Raw genomic sequence first — 21,934 nt, 5'->3', positions numbered from 1 at the left:
TATGACAAGCATCCGACTTCAATGATATTCAATGGGCTGAAGTAGGACCAAAGTGGTGCAGGGACCTTTTTCAAAGTCAGACCGACTTGTGTCGGACCAGTTAGGACGGCTCTCATAGGGAATCATTGATTTACACTCATCATGTCACATGTGCTCCCAAAGTCAGAGTGTATGTTGTACCAGTGTGAACCCAGCCTAATACCATAAATAATAAAACACGACTATAACTAAAACAATTCAGATGACTAAAAATATAACTAAAACTAAAACAGCATTTTAGTCAAAAGACTAAGACTATAACTAAATCAAAATTTGCTGCCAAAATTAACACTGCTGGCCCACACACACACTGTAGATAAAATACGTATTGAACAAATCACGATTTTTATAGGTAAATATACACTATTGGGACACCCGCCTTTACACACATGAACTTTGATGGCATTCCAGTCTTAGTCCGTGGGGTTCAATAATGAGTTGGCCCACCCTTTGCAGCTATAACAGCTTCAACTCTTCTGGGAAGGCTGTCCACAAGGTTTAGGAGTGTGTCTATGGGCCAACTCAATATTGAACCCTACGGACTAAGACTGGGATGTCATTAACCACTTCAGCCCCAGAGGATTTGGCTGGCCAAAGGCTGGAGCGATTTGGCACCGCGTCGCTTTAAATGACAATTGCGCAGTCGTGCGACGTGGCTCCCAAACAAAATTGATGTCCTTTTTTCCCAGAAATAGAGCTTTCTTTTGGTGGTATTTGATCACCTCTGTGGTTTTAATTTTTTGCGCTATAAACAAAAAAAAGCGCCAATTTTGAAAAAAAAACTCATTTTTTTTACTTTTTGCTATAATAAATATCGCCAAAAAATATATATCATTTTTTTTCCCCCTCAGTTTAGGCTGATACGTATTCTTCTACATATTTTTGGTAAAAAAATTGCAATAAGCGTTTATTGACTGGTTTGTGCAAAAGTTATAGCGTTTACAAAATAGGGGATAGTTTTATGGCATTTTTATTATTATTTTTTTTTTACTAGTAATGATGGTGTTCTGTTGAGAACTATAGTGTCTGCCCTGTACTGTGCAGGGAGATGCCAAAAGTCTCCGAAGATGAACGGCGCCTGCGTACTTAATAGTACCTTCTGCCCTGAGGCCAGGTTCAAGCCCCACCATGCAAGTGGACATACGGTAGATGATGTAAAACAGCAGTTAGTAATAGGGCCCCTCACCGTCGGCACGTCAGACACTTTTGCCACTATTTTGGGACCATTCACATTTATACAGCGATCAGTGCGATTAAAAATGCACTGATTCCTGTGTAAATGTGACTGGTAGTGAAGGGGTTAACACTAGTTGGCGCTATAGGGGTTAAGTGTGTCCTAGAGGGTGATTCTAACTGTGGGGGGGGGGGGGGCTGGGCGTGACAGGGAAAGTTGATCAGTGTCCTGTCACTAGGCAGAACAGGGAGATGTTTATTTACATCAGCATCTTCCCGTTCTTCCTCTCTGTGAGGCGATTGCGGGTATCCCTGCAGGACCCGCTGTCGGACTCACGGCAGGCACGCACACGTGCCTGCTAGTTAGGCCTTGCGAGACCACATACAATAACGTGATTTTGATGCTTGGGGAGATGCTTTTTTACATTAGCATCTCTTCGTTCTCCCTCTCCGTGAGGCGATCGCGGGACCTGCTGTTGGAATCACAGCGGGCACATGCCCACTAGCAAGGCCTCGCGAGACCACATACAATAACGTGATTTTGCGCAGAGGAGCCAGCCTGCCGCAGTAAAACTGCGGTGGCTGGTCCGCAAGCGGTTAAAGTTGATGTGCATGTAAAGGCAGGCATCCCAATACTTTTGACAATATAGTGTAGGTGCTGTGGCCTAATTTTCGCCCCCATTCAGGATGGTGGATGTATTTATCCTAGTCATGTGTTCGTCTATATGCAGTGTACAATGCCATGACTCCTATAGCCAATACCCAGTTGTGTAGGTAACCATTCTTGGCACAGACAAGCAAGCATCCCTCCGTTCTCCAAACGACGACAACGGAATGACGTGTTCTCCTACGAACCAAGCTCCACCAGTATCACACTTGGGCGCCCACCACCAACTCCCACCTTCTACTAATTACTAAGTACTGGCCCGGCTCATGCGCGTCACGTGACAGCCCTACCTGAGGCACGCCCCTCCTTCCGCCCAGTTGCCAATCGTGTTCGCCGCTCACATCCGGGCCACGCTGCTCCTCCTGCTCCGGTACTCGGCGGCTGGAGGTAACCGGGTACAGGGTGTGGCGCGACCGGGGCTAGCTCCGCCCGGAGGGGACCCCGCGGGGAGGGCGCAGCGCTGAAATGCCCGAGGTATGCGGCGGAAGTTTGCGCCTGTATGAAGGCGCGAGCGGGGCGTATGGAGGGGGAATGTGAGGGGCTGCGGTGCATGAAAGACTAGACGTCCTATGTACACGTCATTAGTTGTGTATAGGAAGCCTGCATGGCACAGTGGAAAGTCTTTACAATAAAACCTTCTCTATGTATGGGCTGGAATGGCAGCCTTGTTCTGACACAGACCTCCCACCAATATACCAACTAGAGCAACTCCTGACCACCAATCACCTCTATGGTAGGAAATAAAGGACTAAAAAGTGAGGCCAAAGCACTTTAGCAGGCACTCACCTCTGTTCTTCTACTAAACCAGTACACAGTTCCCTCAGACCCCCACACACAATACCCCCTTCATCTCATTCTTCCAGACCCTCAACTAGATCGTACCTTACAGACAGGGATCACACGTTTTATTTGGAAATAAGAAATCCAATATTGTGTTCCCCGTAACCAAAGTACATCGCTTTTTATTTTTTATTTATTTTTCCCCATTGTTCTGTATTTTCAGCTATCGATCTATACAGCAAGCAGTTCACGTTTAATGGGCTCTATTTTTTTTTTAATTTATTCTTTCAGCTAATTGCTGTAACAAATTAACCAGAATGGAATGCATGTTGCCATAAATAGGAGTTGGTATTAATGGAATTTTTGCCGGAGGAGGACTCACGATTTTCATACCTGGATTTGTTTTCCGACTATACTTAATAAATGGCAGAGACGAATAGTTTGCCAGACTTTTACCTAAGATGTCTATTGATTTTTATGGAATTTGTGCAACAATAGGACCAGGGGCTGGGAGAATAATTGTCTTGGAGTAAAAATGTGTTCGTTCTGTGTGGTTTTAGGGACACCCGCTGGACACACATTGTACTGCGTTGCCTGCTGCAAGTTCACTTGCAACCTCTGCCTGCTTTATAGCCTTCAGTGGTCCACTGAGTAAAGGGGCTAAGAATAGCTGAGATCCTGGCGCAGGAGGAGCAAGAACCATCCTGGGACACTGGGGACGTAGAGGTAAGAGATCTAAATAAGTTCAGGCAGATATAAAATACACAGTTTAAGCCAGCTCTGCATAAATATATAGACTATAGGTTGATTTACTAAAGTTCTGCAGCAAGTTGCTCTAGATCAGGGGTCTCAAACTGGTGGCCCTTCAGGTGTTGAGAAACTATAAGTCCCATCATGCCTCTGCCTGTGGTAGTCATACTTGTAACTACGGATGAGCTCCGGTGTGTTCTCAGAGCCCGCCAGGAAGTCGGCACTGCGCTAATCACAGGCAGTGAGACATTTCCCGATGCGTGGCTGCAGAGAATGTCTCACTGCCTGTGAGCGCAGTGCCGACTTCCTGGTGGGCTGTGCGAGCACGCTGGAGCTCATCCCTACTTGTAACTGTTAGCCTTGCAGTGCCCCATGGGACTTGTAGTTTTGCAACAGCTGGAGGGCCGCCAGTTTAAGACCACTGCTCTAGATCTAGAAGTGAAGCTTTAATTCAGGGATATGCAATTAGCGGACCTCCAGCTGTGGCAGAACTACAATTCCCATGAGGCATAGCAAGACTCTGACAGCCACAAGCATGACACCCAGAGGCATGATGGGTCTTGTAGTTTTGCTGGAGGTCCGCTAATTGCATATCCCTGCTTTACTTCAATTACCACGATCTGGAGCAACTGCACTCTGCACATTATGGGGTTGATTTACTTAAGGCAAATCCACTTTGCACTACAAGTGCATTTGGAAGTGCAATCACTGTAGCTATTAGGGGGACATGCAAGGAAAATAAAAAACATTTTTGTTTGTACGTGATTGAATGATAAAATCAGCAGGTCTTCCCCTCGTTTCAGATCTTCCCCTCAGATCTACAGCGACAGCACTTCCAAGTGCACTTTTAGTGCATAGTGGATTTGCCTTTAGTAAATCAACCCCTATATTTGCCTATAGTAGATTAACCTCCCTGTGTGTGTATATATTGGTGAATTTAAAGTATTCAGACCCCCTTCACGTTTTTTTTAAATTTTATTATATACAGTTATTTAAAGCAGCGTTCCACCCAAAAGTGCAAGTTCTGCTTAACCACTTGCTTACTGGGCACTTAAACCCCCCTCAGTCCCAGACCAATTTTCAGCTTTCAGCGCTGATGCACTTTGAATGACAATTGCGCGGGCATACAACACTGTACCCAAATTAAATTTTTATCATTTTTTTCCCACAGATAGAGCTTTCTTTTGGTGGTATTTAGTTACAGCTGGGAGTTTTATTTTTTGCTAAACAAACAAAAAAAGATGCAAAAAAATAAAAAATAAATAAATCATGTTTTAATAGTTTGTTCTAAAATTTTGCAAACGGGTAATTTTTCTCCTTCATTGAAGTGCGCTGATTAGGCGGCACTGATGGGCTGCATTGGTGGGCACTGCTGGGCTGCATTGGTGGGCACTGCTGGGCTGCATTGGTGGGCACTGCTGGGCTGCATTGGTGGGCACTGCTGGGCTGCATTGGTGGGCACTGCTGGGCTGCATTGGTGGGCACTGATGGGCATAGTTAAGGCGGCACTAATAGGCACAGATAAGGCGGCACCGATGGGCACAGATAAGGCGGCACTGATGGGCAAAGATGGGCACAGATAAGATGGCACGGATGGGTGGCACGGATGGGCACTGATAGGTACCACTGATAGATGGGACTGATGGGCACTGATAGGTGGCTCTGATAGGTGGCACTGCTGGGCGGCACTGCTGGGCACGGATGGGCGGCACTGCTGGGCACTGATGGGCGGCACTGGGGTGAAGCACCTTTGAGGCAGATTGTGGGCACTGTGGGTGGCACTGCTGGGTTGCACTGGGCACTGCTGGGTGGCACTGACGGGGGGCACTTTTATTCAGGATGGCACTGCGGGGGGGCAGGTGGGCACTGGCAGGAGGCAGATGGTCGCTTGAATTGCTGGCCGTGATCGGGACTGATGTCGGCTTTTTTTTTTTTCTCCTCGCGCTGACAGCGCGAGGAGGAATACTAGCCGATTACCGGCTCCGTTCTATCACCTGATCAGCTGTCATTGGCTGACAGCTGATCACGTGATAAGGGGTCGGGATCGACCCCTTGCACGGATCGGTGATCAGGCGAGTCTCATGGACTCGCCGATCACAGAGCGCGCCCCTCAGGGGGCACGCAGGCCGCTCATGCACAGGACGACGTCAATAGACTAAGTCCCGGAAAAGTAGGTCCGCTCTAATGCCGTCATTTGGCAATAGCGCGGATCCCAAGTGGTTAAAAGCCTCCTCCCCCTGCTCTTTCAGTAATGGCACTTTTGGGGAGAGGGGGTACCCGATTTTGACAAGTACCCGCTCCAATCGCCTAGGCGTTCGAAAGTGGAAGTTCTTCTCCTTCCTCCCCGCTGTTTTCTGGGACACATGACAGGCCCCAGAAGATTACAGGACCACATTCACAATGCGCAGTAGGCATCCGGCTGTAAAGCCACAAGCTGTCACAGCTGGGTGCCCACACTTAAAGTGGTAATAGTCTATTAAAAAAAAAAAGTTTATTTAAAATGTGTCTCCCCGGCAGCCTTGCACTATAATGTACTAGAATGCACTGCATACTAGTAAATTATGACAGACTTTACTACAAAAGCTGCCCTCCGGCGCTGCACTCTCCCCGCTCTCCTTTGTCCCTGGCAGCTTCCATCTACACCCAATGTTTCTTCCGGGGTTTGTGATCTCTGGCCACGTGATTGCCTGTGCAGAAGTGATGTCACTCCCTTGCATGGGAGTCACATCACATCGGCACACAGAGCAGGCCGTAAATGTGGTCTGAGCTGCCCATGTGCAACTCAGATCACATTACTCGCTGACGGCCAGGGGGAAGATTTGACAAAAGAGACTTTTAGGGTCTCCTCTGTTACAAAAATCGCTGACATAACTGACTTTACTACCACTTTAAGATGCCAGGGCCAAAGACAGAAGATGAGATTTCAGAAAGGCTGGGGTGATCGTGTGACAGGTGAGTGGCTGTTTATTAAAAGTCAGCAGCTATAGTTTTTATAGCTGCTGGCTTTTAATTTTTAAACAGGAGCCTGGAGCTCCTCATTAAAATAAGTTCCACTTTAAGGAGAGAAATTTTGCAGGTATAGCTAAAACATTTAGGGCCAGTTCACCCCATAGAAACGCTGTCCATTTTGTTTTTCTGCATGTGCGTTTTTGATGCGTTTTAGTACGTTTTTCCCCTCCTTTTTTTTTTTTTTCTTCATCTTAAATAAGGAAGTGTGTTCCAGTGCGTTTTTGTTGCGTTTGAGCACAGTGAGCTTAGATGTATCAAAATACAATACAGAAATTTATGGCATCACTGCCTTTTTAAATTACTGACCTGCACCATACCATGGAAATGGAGATATAAGCGTTCAGGTCCTAAAAAAGCTTTTATATATAAAGCGGGTAAACTAAGTATTGAACGTGTCACCATTTTTCTAGGTAAATATATTTCCAAAGGTGCTATTGACATCAAATTTTCACCACATCTCTGTAACAACCCATGCAATCCAAACATACAAAGAAACTAGGGATGCACCGAATGGGTTTTTTGGTGCCAAAACCGATACCGAAAATGAAAAATACACTAGGCCGAAAACCGATACCGAAACAGCACCGATACCGAAAATGACTGTTTTCAAAAAATATTTTTATACAGGAGATGGTCAGAGACTGGGGACATGGTACAGGAGGTGGTCAGAGACTGGGGACATGGTACAGGAGGTGGTCAGAGGCTGGGGACATGGTACAGGAGGTGGTCAGAGGCTGGGGACATGGTACAGGAGGTGGTCAGAGGCTGGAGACATGGTACAGGAGGTGGTCAGAGGCTGGAGACATGGTGCAGGAGGTGGTCAGAGGCTGGGGACATGGTACAGGAGGTGGTCAGAGGCTGGGGACATGGTACAGGAGGTGGTCAGAGGCTGGGGACATGGTACAGGAGGTGGTCAGAGACTGGGGACATGGTACAGGAGGTGGTCAGAGGCTGGGGACATGGTACAGGAGGTGGTCAGAGGCTGGGGACATGGTACAGGAGGTGGTCAGAGGCTGGGGACATGGTACAGGAGGTGGTCAGAGGCTGGGGACATGGTACAGGAGGTGGTCAGAGGCTGGGGACATGGTACAGGAGGTGGTCAGAGGCTGGGGACATGGTACAGGAGGTGGTCAGAGACTGGGGACATGGTACAGGAGGTGGTCAGAGGCTGGGGACATGGTACAGGAGGTGGTCAGAGGCTGGGGACACGGTACAGGAGGTGGTCAGAGGCTGGGGACACGGTACAGGAGGTGGTCAGAGGCTGGGGACACGGTACAGGAGGTGGTCAGAGGCTGGGGACACGGTACAGGAGGTGGTCAGAGGCTGGAGACACGGTACAGGAGGTGGTCAGAGGCTGGAGACACGGTACAGGAGGTGGTCAGAGGCTGGAGACACGGTACAGGAGGTGGTCAGAGGCTGGGGACACGGTACAGGAGGTGGTCAGAGGCTGGGGACACGGTACAGGAGGTGGTCAGAGGCTGGGGACACGGTACAGGAGGTGGTCAGAGGCTGGGGACACGGTACAGGAGGTGGTCAGAGGCTGGGGACACGGTACAGGAGGTGGTCAGAGGCTGGGGACACGGTACAGGAGGTGGTCAGAGGCTGGAGACACGGTACAGGAGGTGGTCAGAGGCTGGAGACACGGTACAGGAGGTGGTCAGAGGCTGGGGACACGGTACAGGAGGTGGTCAGAGGCTGGGGACACGGTACAGGAGGTGGTCAGAGGCTGGCGACACGGTACAGGAGGTGGTCAGAGGCTGGCGACACGGTACAGGAGGTGGTCAGAGGCTGGCGACACGGTACAGGAGGTGGTCAGAGGCTGGCGACACGGTACAGGAGGTGGTCAGAGGCTGGCGACCTGATAAGAGATAAGTGCAGCCAGTGTTGCCCCCTGTGATGCAGCCAGTGTGTGTTGCCCCCTGTGATGCAGCCAGTGTGTGTTGCCCCCTGTGATGCAGACAGCGATGCCCCTCTGCAGTGAAGAGAGCCGTCTGGTTGAATAGAGCCCCGGGAACATCACAGCTTTAATTTCAATAGCTGTGTGTTCCCTGTCACACACAGCCCCTCCCCCTTGTCCAGGCACTTTGATAGACAGATCACCCGTCCAATCTGGACGGGTGATCTGTCTATCAAAGTTCCCCGGACAAGGGGGAGGGGCTGTGTGTGACGGCGCGCGACGGGGAACACACAGCTATTGAAATTAAAGCTGTGATGTTCCCGGCGCTCTATTCAACCAGACGGCTCTCTTCACTGCAAAGGTGCATCGCTGGCTGCATCAGTCCTGCGCTATTCACCCCCATCATGGGAGGCTCCAGGGGCGGGGCGGAGTTCCGCCCAGGCCCCGCCCCATTTTCGGCTCTATCGGCCGTTTTTTTCCTTTCGGCAAATTGCCGAAAAGGGCATTTTCGGCCGATATGTTTCGGCGGCCGAAATTTCGGTGCATCCCTAAAAGAAACCTAAACGAATACATTAAAAAATTAATCTATATGTAATAAAATGGAGTGACATAGGGAAAAGGTATTAAACACATAAAGGGGAAGTGCAAAAAGGCATGGAAAGCCAAGACACCAGCTGAAATCTATCAGTAAGGCCCCTTTCACACTGGGGGGGAGGAGCATTAGCGGTAAAGTGCTGCTATTTTTTGCAACGCTTTACTGTCAGATTTGCGGCTCTATTCGCCTGATAACGGGGCGGTTTTATTCCTTGCTAGCGGCTGAGAAAGGGTTAAAAACAACACAAAGCACCTCTGCAGAGACGCTTTGCCGGCGGTATAGCCGTGCTACCCCATTGATTTCAATGGGCAGGAGTGGTTTACACACCGCTCCAAAGATGCTGCTAGCGTCTTGCTAGCGCATCGCTCCACTGTGAAAGCCCTCGGGGTTTTCACACAGCAGTGGCGGTTTCAGGTCGGTTTGCAGGTGCCATTTTTAGTGCAATAGCACCTGCAAAATGACCCAGTGTAAAAGGGGTCTAATTAGAAAGCAATCCTGCCCCCTGTCAGTGCAAATTAATATCAGCTGTTTCAGTCTCAGCTGATGGGCTATAAAAGTGTCTCATTAACAAGGTGTCACACAAGAAACATCTCATGATGGGTAAAAGCAAAGAGCTCTCAAGACCTTTGCAACATTATTGTTGCAAAACATACTGATGGCATTGGTTACAGAAGGATTTCTAAACTTCTGAATGTTACAGTGATTGGGGCCATAATCTGAAACTAGAAAGAATATCATTTCAACATAAACCGGCTGTGACCAGGTGCTCCTCGCAAGATTTCTGACAGAGGAATGAAAATAATTATCAAGAGTTGTCCAAGAGCCAAGGATCACTTGTAGAGAGCTTCAGAACGACCTGAATTAGGTACAATTGGTTCAAAGAAAACAATAAGTAATGCACTCAACTGCCATGGCTTGGAATGCAAGACTCCATTGCTGAAGAAACAGCATGTTGAAGCTCATTTAAAGTTTGCTGCACAACATTTAGACAAGCCTGTGAAATACTGGGAGAATATAATCTGGTCAGATGAGACCAAAATGTAACTCTTTGGATGCCATAATACACACCATGTTTGGAGGTCAAATGGCACTGCACATCACCCCAAAAACACTAACAGTAAAGTTTGGCTGTGGGAGCATCATGGTGTGGGGCTGTTTTTCAGCATAGGGTACTGGCAAACTTCATATCGTTGAAGGAAGGATGAATGGAAAAATGTACAAAGAATTTCTTGATAAAAATCTGCCGCCATCTACCAAGATGATGAAGATGAAACGAGGGTGGCCGTTTCAGCAAGACAATGATCCCAAACGCAAAGCCAAGGAAACTCAAGTTGTTTCAAAGAAAGGAAAATAAAACTATTAGAATGGTCTGCTAGCCCAGTCAATCACCTGGCTTGAATCCAAAAGAAAATCTATGGAAAGAACTAAAGAACAGAGTCCAGAGAAGAGGCCCATGGAACCTTTAAGATTTGAAGACTGCTTGTGGGGAAGAATGTGCCCAAATTACACCTGAGCAATGCATGCAACTAGTTTCTCCATACAGAAGGTGTCTTGACCCTGTCATTCTCTACAAAGATTTTGTGTGAAGTATTAAATACGTTTCAGTTTGCGTGCTCAATACTTTTTCCCTGTGTGATTCCATTTTATTACACGTAACTTAATTTCTGAACTTCTTTGTTTTGGTTTCTTTGTATGCATGGATTGCATGGGTTCTTACCAACGTGGTTAAAATTTCATGTCAATAGCACCTTTAGAAATGCACTATGTTGTCAAAAGTATTGGGACACCTTCCTTTACATGAACTTTAATGGCATCTTAGTCCGTAAGGTTCAATATTGAGTTGACCCACCCTTTGCAGCTATAACAGCTTCAACTCTTCTAGGAAGGCTGTCCATAAGGTTTAGGAGTGTCTATGGGAATGTTTGAACATTCTTCCAGAAGCGCATTTGTAAGGTCAAGTTCTGATGTTGGACAAGAAGGCATGGCTCGCAGTCTACGTTCTAATTCATTCCACAGGTGTTCTATCGGGTTGAACAGGCAGGCCAGTTATGTTCCTCCACCCAAACTCGCTCATCCATGTCTTTACACCCTCTTTTACAAGCGAAAATGTCCAATTTGGGCCCAATTACCCATTTTCGCTCCCCGGTGTCATGTGACTCATTAGTGTTACAAGATCTCAGGTGTGAATGGGGAGCAGGTGTGTTACATTTGGTGTTATCGCTTTCACACTCTCATACTGGTCACTGGAAGTTCAACATGTCACCTCATGGCAAAGAACTCTGAGGATTTGAAAAAAAGAATTGTTGCTCTACATAAAGATGGCCTAGGCTATAATAATATTGCCAAGACCCTTAAACTGAGCTGCAGCACAGTGGTCAAGACAATACAGCGGTTTAACAGGACAGGTTCCACTCGGAACAGGCCTCGCCGTGGTCAACCAAAGAAGTTGAGTGTACATGCTCAGCGTCATATCCAGAGGTTTTCTTTGGGAAATAGACGTATGAATGCTGCCAGCTTTGCTGCAGAGGTTGAAGGGGTGGGAAATCAGCCTGTCAGTGCTCAGACCATACACCTGCACACTGCATCCAATTGTTCTGCATGGCTGTCTTCCCAGAAGGAAGCCTCTTCTAAATATTATGCACACAAAAGCCCACAAACAGTTTGCTGAAGACAAGAAGGATTAATGGAACCATGTCCTGTGGTCTGATGAGACCGAGATAAACTTATTCGGTTCACATGTTGTCAAGCGTGTGTGGCGGCAACCATGTTAGTACAAAGACAAGCAGGGGAGGGCTGGCAGGCAGCCTTAGGCCTGGGGGGCAAGTCCAGTCAAGTGGCCCATTGAACCACTGAATAAGCTCACCATCACCAGTGCCCATCAGCGCAGCCACACTTGACCAGCTCCGCTGAGCCATTTGCAGGGCGCTCGCGTGGCCTACATGTCCCAGAATTTCACAGCGTGTGGCCACACATGACCCTGTTTGGCCAATCACAGGGTGCTTGTGTGGACTACAAGTCCCATAATGCCACAGCATGCGGCCATGCCCCTGGCCGACTTCCCATGCCTGCTGGCTGTTTCCTATATAAATCTGGACGGCCTGGGGGGAAATTGCCACCCAGCCCAGCCTGCCCCTGAAGACAAGTGTGTCTTGCCTACAGTCAACCATGGTGGTAGGACAGGGCTTGACAAATTTGCTTGGAATCTAGGAGCCAGCTAAAAAAGTTAGGAGCCAGGTCGGTAACGGCGATCCGGACCTGTCCCTGGCCTGACATGGAGACGAGTGAGGGGAAGTCATTGCCCATAGCTCTTAGAGGGACATTTTATTTAAATTTTTTTCAAATTGCAAAAAAAAAATTTAATTGCATTTTTGTATAAATATGAGATGTGAGATCTCTCTGACCCCAGATCTCATATTTAAGAGGACCTGTCATGCTTTTTTCTATTACAAGGGAGATTTTTACATTCCTTGTAATAGGAATAAAAGTGGCACAATTTTTTTTAAAAGAACAGTGAAAAATTGTAAAAATAAAAGTTAAAATAAATAAAAAAATTTTTTAAACGCGCCTTGTCCCGCTAAGCTCGCGTGCAGAAGCGAACACCTACGTGAGTAGTGCCCGCATATGAAAGCGGTGTTCAAACCACACATGTGAGGTATCACCATGATCGGTAGAGGAAGAGCAATAATTCTAGCCCTAGACCTCCTTTGTAACTCAAAACATGCAACCTGCAGAATTTTTTAAATGTCGCCTATGGAGAGTTTAACCAGTTGCCGACCGCCGCACGACGATGTACGTCGATAGCATGGCACGGGCAGGCATATTGGCGTACATGTACGTCCCTTGCCTCCCGCGGGTCGGGGGCCCGATCGGGCCCCCGCCCGGTGCCTGCGGCGGTCGGTATTCGTGCGGGAGCGATCCCGGACGAGGGGACGGCCATTCGTTCATGGCCACCCCCTCGCGATCGCTCCCGACGAATAGGAATCCCCCGTGACATCACTTCCTCTCCTGTAATGTAAACACAGGAGAGGAAGTGATGTATTCTCTCCTCCGTGTCGGTATTTTTCGTTCCGACACGGAGGAGAGCGGATCGGTGAGTTGCACCAACACTCTACACACACAGTAGAACATGCCAGGCACACTCACACCCCCCCTTTACCCCCCCGATCACCCCCCCAATTACCCCTGCCCCCCAGTCACAGTGACACCAATGTCATTTTTTTTTTTTTTTTTTTTTTTTTTGCATTGGTGTCATTTGTGACTGTAATAACTGTTAGGGCAGTTAGAGTTAGCCCCCTTTAGTTCTAATGTACCCCCCTAACCCCCCCAATAAAGGTTTAACCCCGTGATCACCCCCCGTCGCCAGTGTCACTAAGGCTGGGTTCACATTGCAGCGGTTTATGAGAACGAATGTGATTCGCACCGCACTGCAGTGCAAATCACATCCGATCTCTGTGCGATTCGAGTTCAGCCATTCGCCGCACCCGCCACACCCGCCGCACCCACCGCAAATTCGCACGGGACCCTTTTTTTGGCCCGCAGCAGAATCGGATCGCATGGGTGTTCACACCATGCGATCCGAGTTTGCAGATCGCACTGCGATATGCGAACTGATCTGGGGGTGTCAGTAACATTTCACTGACACTCCCAGCAGTTCGCATAGGGCAGTGTGAACTGCCGCCGGGAGGCATGCGATGCGGGAACCCGCCGCGCATTCGTGGCGTTTCCGCATCGCTCCAGTGTGAACCCAGCCTAATAAGCGATCATTTTTCTGATCGCCGTATTAGTGTCACAGGTGACGCTAGTTAGGCAGGTAGGTATTTAGGTTCGCCGCAGCTTTTTATAGCGCCAGGGACCCCCATATACTACCGCATAAAGCCCCCTGATTGCCCCCTAGTTAACCCTTTCACCAGTGATCACCATATAACTGTTACAGGTGACGCTGGTTGGTTAGTTATTTTTTATAGTTTCAGGGCACCCGCCATTTATTACCTAATAAAGGTTTAACCCCCTGATCACCCGGCGGGTGTCATTTGTGACTAATAACTGTTAGGGCAGTTAGGGTTAGCCCCCTTTAGTTCTAAGGTACCCCCCTAACCCCCCCAATAAAGGTTTAACCCCGTGATCACCCCCCGTCGCCAGTGTCACTAAGGCTGGGTTCACATTGCAGCGGTTTATGAGAACGGATGTGATTCGCACCGCACTGCAGTGCAAATCACATCCGATCTCTGTGCGATTCGAGTTCAGCCATTCGCCGCACCCGCCGCACCCGCCACACCCGCCGCACCCGCCGCAAATTCGCACGGGACCCTTTTTTTGGCCCGCAGCAGAATCGGATCGCATGGGTGTTCACACCATGCGATCCGAGTTTGCAGATCGCACTGCGATATGCGAACTGATCTGGGGGTGTCAGTAACATTTCACTGACACTCCCAGCAGTTCGCATAGGGCAGTGTGAACTGCCGCCGGGAGGCATGCGATGCGGGAACCCGCCGCGCATTCGTGGCGTTCCCGCATCGCTCCAGTGTGAACCCAGCCTAATAAGCGATCGTTTTTCTGATCGCTGTATTAGTGTCACAGGTGACGCTAGTTAGGCAGGTAGGTATTTAGGTTCGCCGCAGCTTTTTATAGCGCCAGGGACCCCCATATACTACCGCATAAAGCCCCCTGATTGCCCCCTAGTTAACCCTTTCACCAGTGATCACCATATAACTGTTACAGGTGACGCTGGTTGGTTAGTTATTTTTTTATAGTTTCAGGGCACCCGCCATTTATTACCTAGTCTCACTAGTGTACCCCTAAATTTAGGGGTGTCTACTTTCCAAAATGGGGTCATTTGGGGGGGGTTTGTGCCATCTTGGCATTTTATGGCCTTCAAAACTGTAACGCCCTTAGAAAGCCTGAAGGCGGTGCTTGGTTTTCGGGGCCCCGTACGCGGCTAGGCTCCCAAAAAGTCCCACATATGTGGTATCCCCGTACTCAGGAGAAGCAGCAGAATTTATTTTGGGGTGTCATTTCACATATGCCCATGGCATGCGTGAGCAATATATCATTTAGTGACAACTTTGTGAAAAAAAAAAAAAAAAAAAAAAAGTTTGTAATTTTCCCGCAACTTGTGGCAAAATATAAAATATTCCATGGACTCAACATGCCTCTCAGCAAATAGCTTGGGGTGTCTACTTTCTAAAATGGGGTCATTTGTGGGGGTTTTGTGCCATCTTGGCATTTTATGGCCTTCAAAACTGTAATAGGTAGTGAGAAGTGAACTCAAAAATTTACGCCCTTAGAAAGCCTGAAGGCGGTGCTTGGTTTTCGGGGCCCCGTACGCGGCTAGGCTCCCAAAAAGTCCCACATATGTGGTATCCCCGTACTCAGGAGAAGCAGCAGAATTTATTTTGGGGTGTCATTTCACATATGCCCATGGCATGTGTGAGCAATATATCATTTAGTGACAACTTTGTGAAAAAAAAAAAAAAAAAAAAAAAGTTTGTAATTTTCCCGCAACTTGTGGCAAAATATAAAATATTCCATGAACTCAACATGCCTCTCAGCAAATAGCTTGGGGTGTCTACTTTCTAAAATGGGGTCATTTGTGGGGGTTTTGTGCCATCTTGGCATTTTATGGCCTTCAAAACTGTAATAGGTAGTGAGAAGTGAACTCAAAAATGTACGCCCTTAGAAAGCCTGAAGGCGGTGCTTGGTTTTCGGGGCCCCGTACGCGGCTAGGCTCCCAAAAAGTCCCACATATGTGGTATCCCCGTACTCAGGAGAAGCAGCAGAATTTATTTTGGGGTGTTATTTCACATACGCCCATAGCATGTGTGAGCAATATATCATTTAGTGACAACTTTGTGTAAAAAAAAAAAAAAATTTTTTTTTTGTCATTATTCAATCGCTTGAGGCAAAAAAATAAAATATTCAATGGGCTCAACATGCCTCTTATCAATTTCCTTAGGGGGTCTACTTTCCAAAATGGGGTCATTTGGGGGGGTTTTGTACTGCCCTGCCATTTTAGCACCTCAAGAAATGAGATAGGCAGTCGTAAACTAAAAGCTGCGTAAATTGCAGAAAACGTACCTTAGTTTGTAGATGTGACAACTTTTGCGCAAACCAATAAATATACAATTATTGACTTTTTTTTTACCAAAGACATGTGGCTGAATACATTTTGGCCTAAATGTATGACTAAAATTGAGTTTATTGGATTTTTCTAATAACAAAAAGTAGAAAATATCATTTTTTTTCAAAATTTGCGGTCTTTTTACGTTTATATCGCAAAAAATAAAAATCGCAGAGGCCATCAAATACCATCAAAAGAAAGCTCTATTTGTGGGAAGAAAAGGACGCAAATTTTGTTTGGGTACAACATTGCATGACCGCGCAATTACCAGTTAAAGCAGCGCAGTGCCAAAGTGTAAAAAGACCTCTGGTCATTTACCAGCAAAATGGTCCGGTCTGAAAGTGGTTAAAGGGTAAATGTTTGTTGCCATTCCACGAGCGGAAGCAATTTACTCGGCGTAACATTATCTTTCACTATATATATATATATATATATATATATATATATATATTGGGCTAACTTTACCGTTGTCTTATTTTTTTATTAAATTATTTTTCCCCAAGAAAGGTCGCTTGTAAGACTGCTGCGCAAATACAGTGTGACAGACAGTATTGCAACTGCCGCCATTTTATTCTCTAGGGTGTTAGAATAAAAAATATATATAATGTTTAGGGGTTCTAAGTAAAGGGAAGGAGATAGGCAGGAAGGGGAAGCTCCATTAGCATTGCTGGTTGTCATACCAACTGCCACCACAAGAGGACGCTAGATTCCTGAAGGAAGCATAGGAACACAGAAGGCCTCAAAGCCGCGGCCTCAATTACCGGCCGGCGGCGGCGCGGCCCAACACGATCACGCCGGCGGGGAGGGGGGTGTGCACGGAGACGGGATACCCCCCAGCTGTGATGCCCCAGGCGCCAGGTCGCTAATTCTAGTCGCAAATGCGACCTGTGCCCGGGGTTTGTCGAGCCCTGTGGTAGGAGTGTCATTGTCTGGGACTGCATGAGTGCTGCCAGCACTGGGGAGCTACAGTTCATTTAAGGAACCATGATTGCCAACATGTACTGTGACATACTGAAGCAAAGCATGATCCCCTCCCTTCAGAGACTGGGCCACGGGGCAGTATTCCAACATGATAAAGACACCAAACATACCTCCAAGACGACCACTGCCTTGCTAAAGAAGCTGAGGGTAAAGGTGATGGACTGGCCAAGCATTTCTCCAGACCTAAACCCTATTGAGCATCTGTGGGGCATCCTCAAACGGAAGGTGGAGGAGTGCAAGGTCTCTAACATACACCAGCTCCGTGATGTCATCATGGAGGAATAGAAGAGGAACCTGTGAAGCTTTTGTGACTTCCATGCCCAGGAGGGTTAAGGCAGTGGTGGAAAATAATGGTGGCCACACAAAGTATTTACACTTTGACCCCAATTTGGACATTTTCACTTAGGGGTCTGCTTCTTCTCTGTTCACTGTGCTGTCAGAGGTTGTGCGGGGAAGACCTAGTGTTACCTAACTGCAGGTCTCTTGCCCTGCCAAAAAAGGCTGTGTGGTGAGGCAGAGCTGTCTAAATCTCAAACTATATGGACAGAACTACAAAGCCTTTGTCAGGTAAAACGGCTCCCTTCTGTTTATTTCTTCTGATGTTTGTCTGGAGTTTAGCTTTAGGACCTCAGTTCTTTTCTGGGCTGATGGTGTTATATGACAGGTATCTGATATTTTTTTCCTTGTTTGAGTAGGAAGAGGAGCTGGCTGTCCAAGATTTATTAGCATTTTATGGCTATGAAGCATCAGACCCTTTACCAGAAAATGATGTAGAGAGTAGTGAATCTGAAAGTACACAGCCTTTATTCCAGGTAAGAAATCCCTACGTACGTATAAAAATGCACTGCTTTTAATTAGATATAGGGTACAATTGCTTTATATTTTCGTTTCGCAGGTACAAACATCAGCTGAAACTGAACCAATGTCTCCTTCTTTGGCTTCTGGAGGGTCTGCTGATCTCTCTCCTCGTTTTGCAGATTGTAAGTATATATGAAAGTGGGGTTAATTTTCTCTTTTGTCTATTGAGGTACACAAGAGAAGTGGACACTAGGCACATAGAAAACCAAAGGGTCATGCCTTAAGGGCTATAACCCCTTCCAATCCAGTCCAGCTCACTATTGATGAATGGAAAATGGTTCTAGACAGCCGCACTCCGTAAAAAACCTTTTTATTCAAAAAACACGAAATCCAAAATTACATGTCACAGCAGAACAGGAAACTGACGTGTTTCACACTACACACAGTGCTTAATCATAGCTGACATTCATAAAAATAAGAGTTGTATAAATACTATTTTTTAGACCCCATGTGACCAAATGATTAGTTCTTTAATTGATGAATTTTCATCAATTAAGTATTTATCAATTTTAGTATGCGGTGCATACTAGCTCATTATGCCTTTTCCCTTACAGGTATGAAAAAAAGGGGTTTAGTACTGCTTTAACATTGCACATTAGTTACTACTTTATTCACATCAATAGATAGAAACACATCGATCGATTCATTTTGAGTACATACACTAATCATTGGGGCATTGACATTTCCACACATCACACATACTGTGTTTACCACTTGCATGGTTAACATATTGTGGATATTGCACATACACATTTTTACATGCATGCATTTTTTGCATTCTCTAACTCTATTTCATATTTTTTGCTTTTTACACCCTTTTCATTCTGCTTTCACCTTTTTTTTCCTGCATATGCATCTATTTTGAGCACTTATTTACATTTATTTCAAATTACAGTCAGAAGTAAGGACCACTTATATTTACAACATGTGTAGATACTCCTAGTGGCTAATTGAATTGGATTTCCTTCACCTGAAAATTCATCAATCAATTAAAGAACTAATCATTTGGTCACATGGGGTCTAACAAATAGTATTTATACAACTCTTATTTCCATGAATGTCCGCTATGATTAACCACCTCAATACAGTGCACTTACACCCCCTTCCTGACCAGACCAATTTTCAGCTTTCAGCGCTCTCACGGTTTGAATGACAATTACTTAGTCATCCAACACTGCACCCATATGAAACTTGCGTCCTTTTTTCCACACAAATGGAGCTTTCTTTTAGTGGTATTTAATCACTAGTGGGTTTTTTATTTTTTGTGGTATAAATAAAATAAAACGTAAATTTTGTGAAAAAAATGCCTTTTTCTTTGTTTCTGTCATATATTTTTTGCTAATTAGTAATTTTTCTTCATAAATTTTGGCCAAAATTTATACTGTTACATATCTTTTGTAAAAATAACCCACATTAGTATATATTATTTGGTCTTTGTGAAAGTTATAGAGTCTACAAACTATGGTGCCAATCACTGAAAATTGATCACATCTGATCAGGCCTTCAGTACATCAGGTGTACCTCATTTTTTGAGACACTAACAAGTCAGGAAAGTACAAATACCCCCCAAATGACCCCTTTTTACAAAGTAGACATTCCAAGGTATTAAGTAAGTAGCATGGTGAGGTTTTTTAAGTTGTCATTTTTTCCCACAATTCTTTGCAAAATTAAGATATTTTTTTTTTATTATTATTTTTTTTTACAAAATTGTCATATTATCAGGTCATTTCTCACACACAGCATATGCATACAACAAATTACACCCCAAAATACATTCTGCTACTCTTCCTGAGTACGGCGATACCACATGTGTGAGACTTTTACACAGCCTAGCCACATACAGAGCACCAACATTGATGTAGTACCTTCAGACGTTCTACGAGCAAAAATGACGCATCTCATTTCTCAACCACCTATTACATTTTTGAAGGCCCTGGAGTACCAGGACAATGGAATTTCCCATAAAATGACCCCATTTTGGAAAGCAAACACCCCAACGTATAATCTGTGAGGCATAATAAATCTTTTGAACGGTTAATTTTTTTCCAGAAGTTTTTGGAATATGTGGAAAAAAATTAAAACGCATTTTATTTTACACAAAATTGTCAATTTATAAGAAATTTCTAACACATAGCATGTATATAGCAAAAATGACACCCCAAAATACATTCTGCTACTCTTCCCGAGTATAGCGATACCACACATGTAGGACTTTTACACAGCGTGGTCACATAGAGAGGCCGAACATTGAAGTAGTACGTTCAGGCGTTCTAGGAGCATAAATGACGCATCTCATTTCATTCCTACCCATCACACTTTTGAAGGTCCTGGACCACCAGGACAGTGAAATTACCCACAAAATGACCCCATTTTGGAAAGCAAATACCCCAACATATATTCTATGAGACATGGGCTGCAAATAGGTACTCGGGTACTCTGATGGGCTGGAGATAGGTACTCTGGTACTCTGATGGCCTGGTGACAGGTACTCGGTTACTCTGATGGCCTGGTGACAGGTACTCGGGTATTCTGATGGCCTGGTGACAGGTACTCGGGTACTCTGATGGCCTGGTGACAGGTACTCGGGTACTCTGATGGCCTGGTGACAGGTACTCTGATGTCTTGGTGACTGGTATTTGGGTACTCTGAACGGCGGTGACAGGTACTCGTATAGACTGTGACAGGAACTCGGGTACTCAGATGAACTGTGACAGGTACTCGGGTACTCAGATGGACTGGGACAGGTACTCGGGTACTCGGATGAACCGTGACAGGTACTCGGGTACTTTGATGGGCTGTGACAGGTACTCGGGCACTTTGATGGGCTGTGACAGGTACTCGGGGACTTTGATGGGCTGTGACAGGTACTCGGGTACCCTGATGGGCCGTGACAGGTACTCGGGTACCCTGATGGGCCGTGACAGGTACTCGGGTACCCTGATGGGCCGTGACAGGTACTCTGATGGGCCGTGACAGGTACTCTGATGGGCCGTGACAGGTACTCTAATGGGCCGTGACAGGTACTCTGATGGGCCGTGACAGGTACTCTGATGGGCCGTGACAGGTACTCTGATGGGCCGTGACAGGTACTCGGGTACTCTGATGGGCCGTGACAGGTACTCGGGTACTCTGATGGGCCGTGACAGGTACTCGGGTACTCTGATGGGCCGTGACAGGTACTCGGGTACTCTGATGGGCCGTGACAGGTACTCGTGTACTCTGATGGGCCGTGACAGGTACTCTGATGGACTGTGATTGACAGGTACTATGAGGGGTGGTGACAGGTCCTCTTTATTGGGGGGGCAATCAGTGTGCTTGATGTGTACTGTAGGCGGTAACGAGATGTTACCACAATCTCCTCCTCACACACGATCGGTGTGTGAGGAGGATAACCCGGTAACATACCGCAGTTTGTTTACATTTAGTGATCAGCATCGGTGACGAGCAGTGTTCCCGGGGAACACGCCGCCACCGACGTGCACGCGCAGCGTGCTCACGTTCGCGCACATGCGCCGTACACAGTCGGGGTGTGACCATCTGTGATCGGCCGTAACTTCATCGCGGCCGATCACGTGGTGAACAGCCATAACCAATGGCTGTTCACCCCCTTCGGTGGCGAGCGGTGTCTCCATGACACGCCACCACCGAAGAAAAAGGGGTGCGCGCGCATTCCCTGTTTAAACAGGAGGCCGTCGTATGACGGCCTCCCGACGCAATAGGTGCGTCGCCTGGCCATCATTGGACGGCCGGCGGTCAGGAACTAGTTAAGCACTGTGTGTAGTGTGAAATGCATCAGTTTTCCTGTTCTGCTGTTGCATGTAATTTTGGATTTCATGTTTTTTTTTTAATAAAAAGGAACCATTTTCCATTCATCGCTATACGCATTGCCAGCACCTGTGGCTTCTTTAACTAGGTGAAGATCGTTGTTATCAGATGACCCTCCTGGAGCAGTGATATTTCTTTTCTCCAGCTCACTTTTGCTTAGTGGTCTTAGAAGAATGGTTGGTTGTTTTTATTTTTGGTACTTTTTTTTTGCTATGGAAGATGTTTCTACTATCAACAGATACT

The 21,934-nt window shown here is 46.6% G+C and overlaps 1 protein-coding gene across 6 annotated transcripts in view; it reads left to right on the top strand.

The window, feature by feature from the left end:
- The first annotated feature begins 2,175 nt into the window (after positions 1–2,175).
- The window catches only part of MIER2 (MIER family member 2), a 101,531-nt gene continuing 81,772 nt past the window's right edge, over positions 2,176–21,934 (top strand). The window contains exons 1-4 of one of the 6 annotated variants that reach the window (XM_077475608.1): positions 2,176–2,266; positions 3,220–3,385; positions 17,704–17,820; positions 17,904–17,988. In XM_077475608.1, coding sequence (XP_077331734.1) covers positions 17,931–17,988 — 58 coding nt within the window. In that variant the 5' untranslated portion in view covers positions 2,176–2,266; positions 3,220–3,385; positions 17,704–17,820; positions 17,904–17,930. Of the gene's footprint in view, positions 2,354–2,552; positions 3,386–16,552; positions 17,576–17,703; positions 17,821–17,903; positions 17,989–21,934 lie in introns of those variants that run through there. The other 5 variants (XR_013272199.1, XM_077475610.1, XM_077475606.1 and 2 more) reach the window with 5 other exon arrangements.

This window comes from Lithobates pipiens, unplaced genomic scaffold, assembly GCF_037356315.1.
Source record: "Lithobates pipiens isolate NorthernLeopardFrog02 unplaced genomic scaffold, aLitPip1_a1.2 Scaffold_13, whole genome shotgun sequence".
In the NCBI taxonomy this organism is placed as follows: domain Eukaryota; kingdom Metazoa; phylum Chordata; class Amphibia; order Anura; family Ranidae; genus Lithobates; species Lithobates pipiens.
This window is presented reverse-complemented; position numbering and strand designations above follow the sequence as displayed.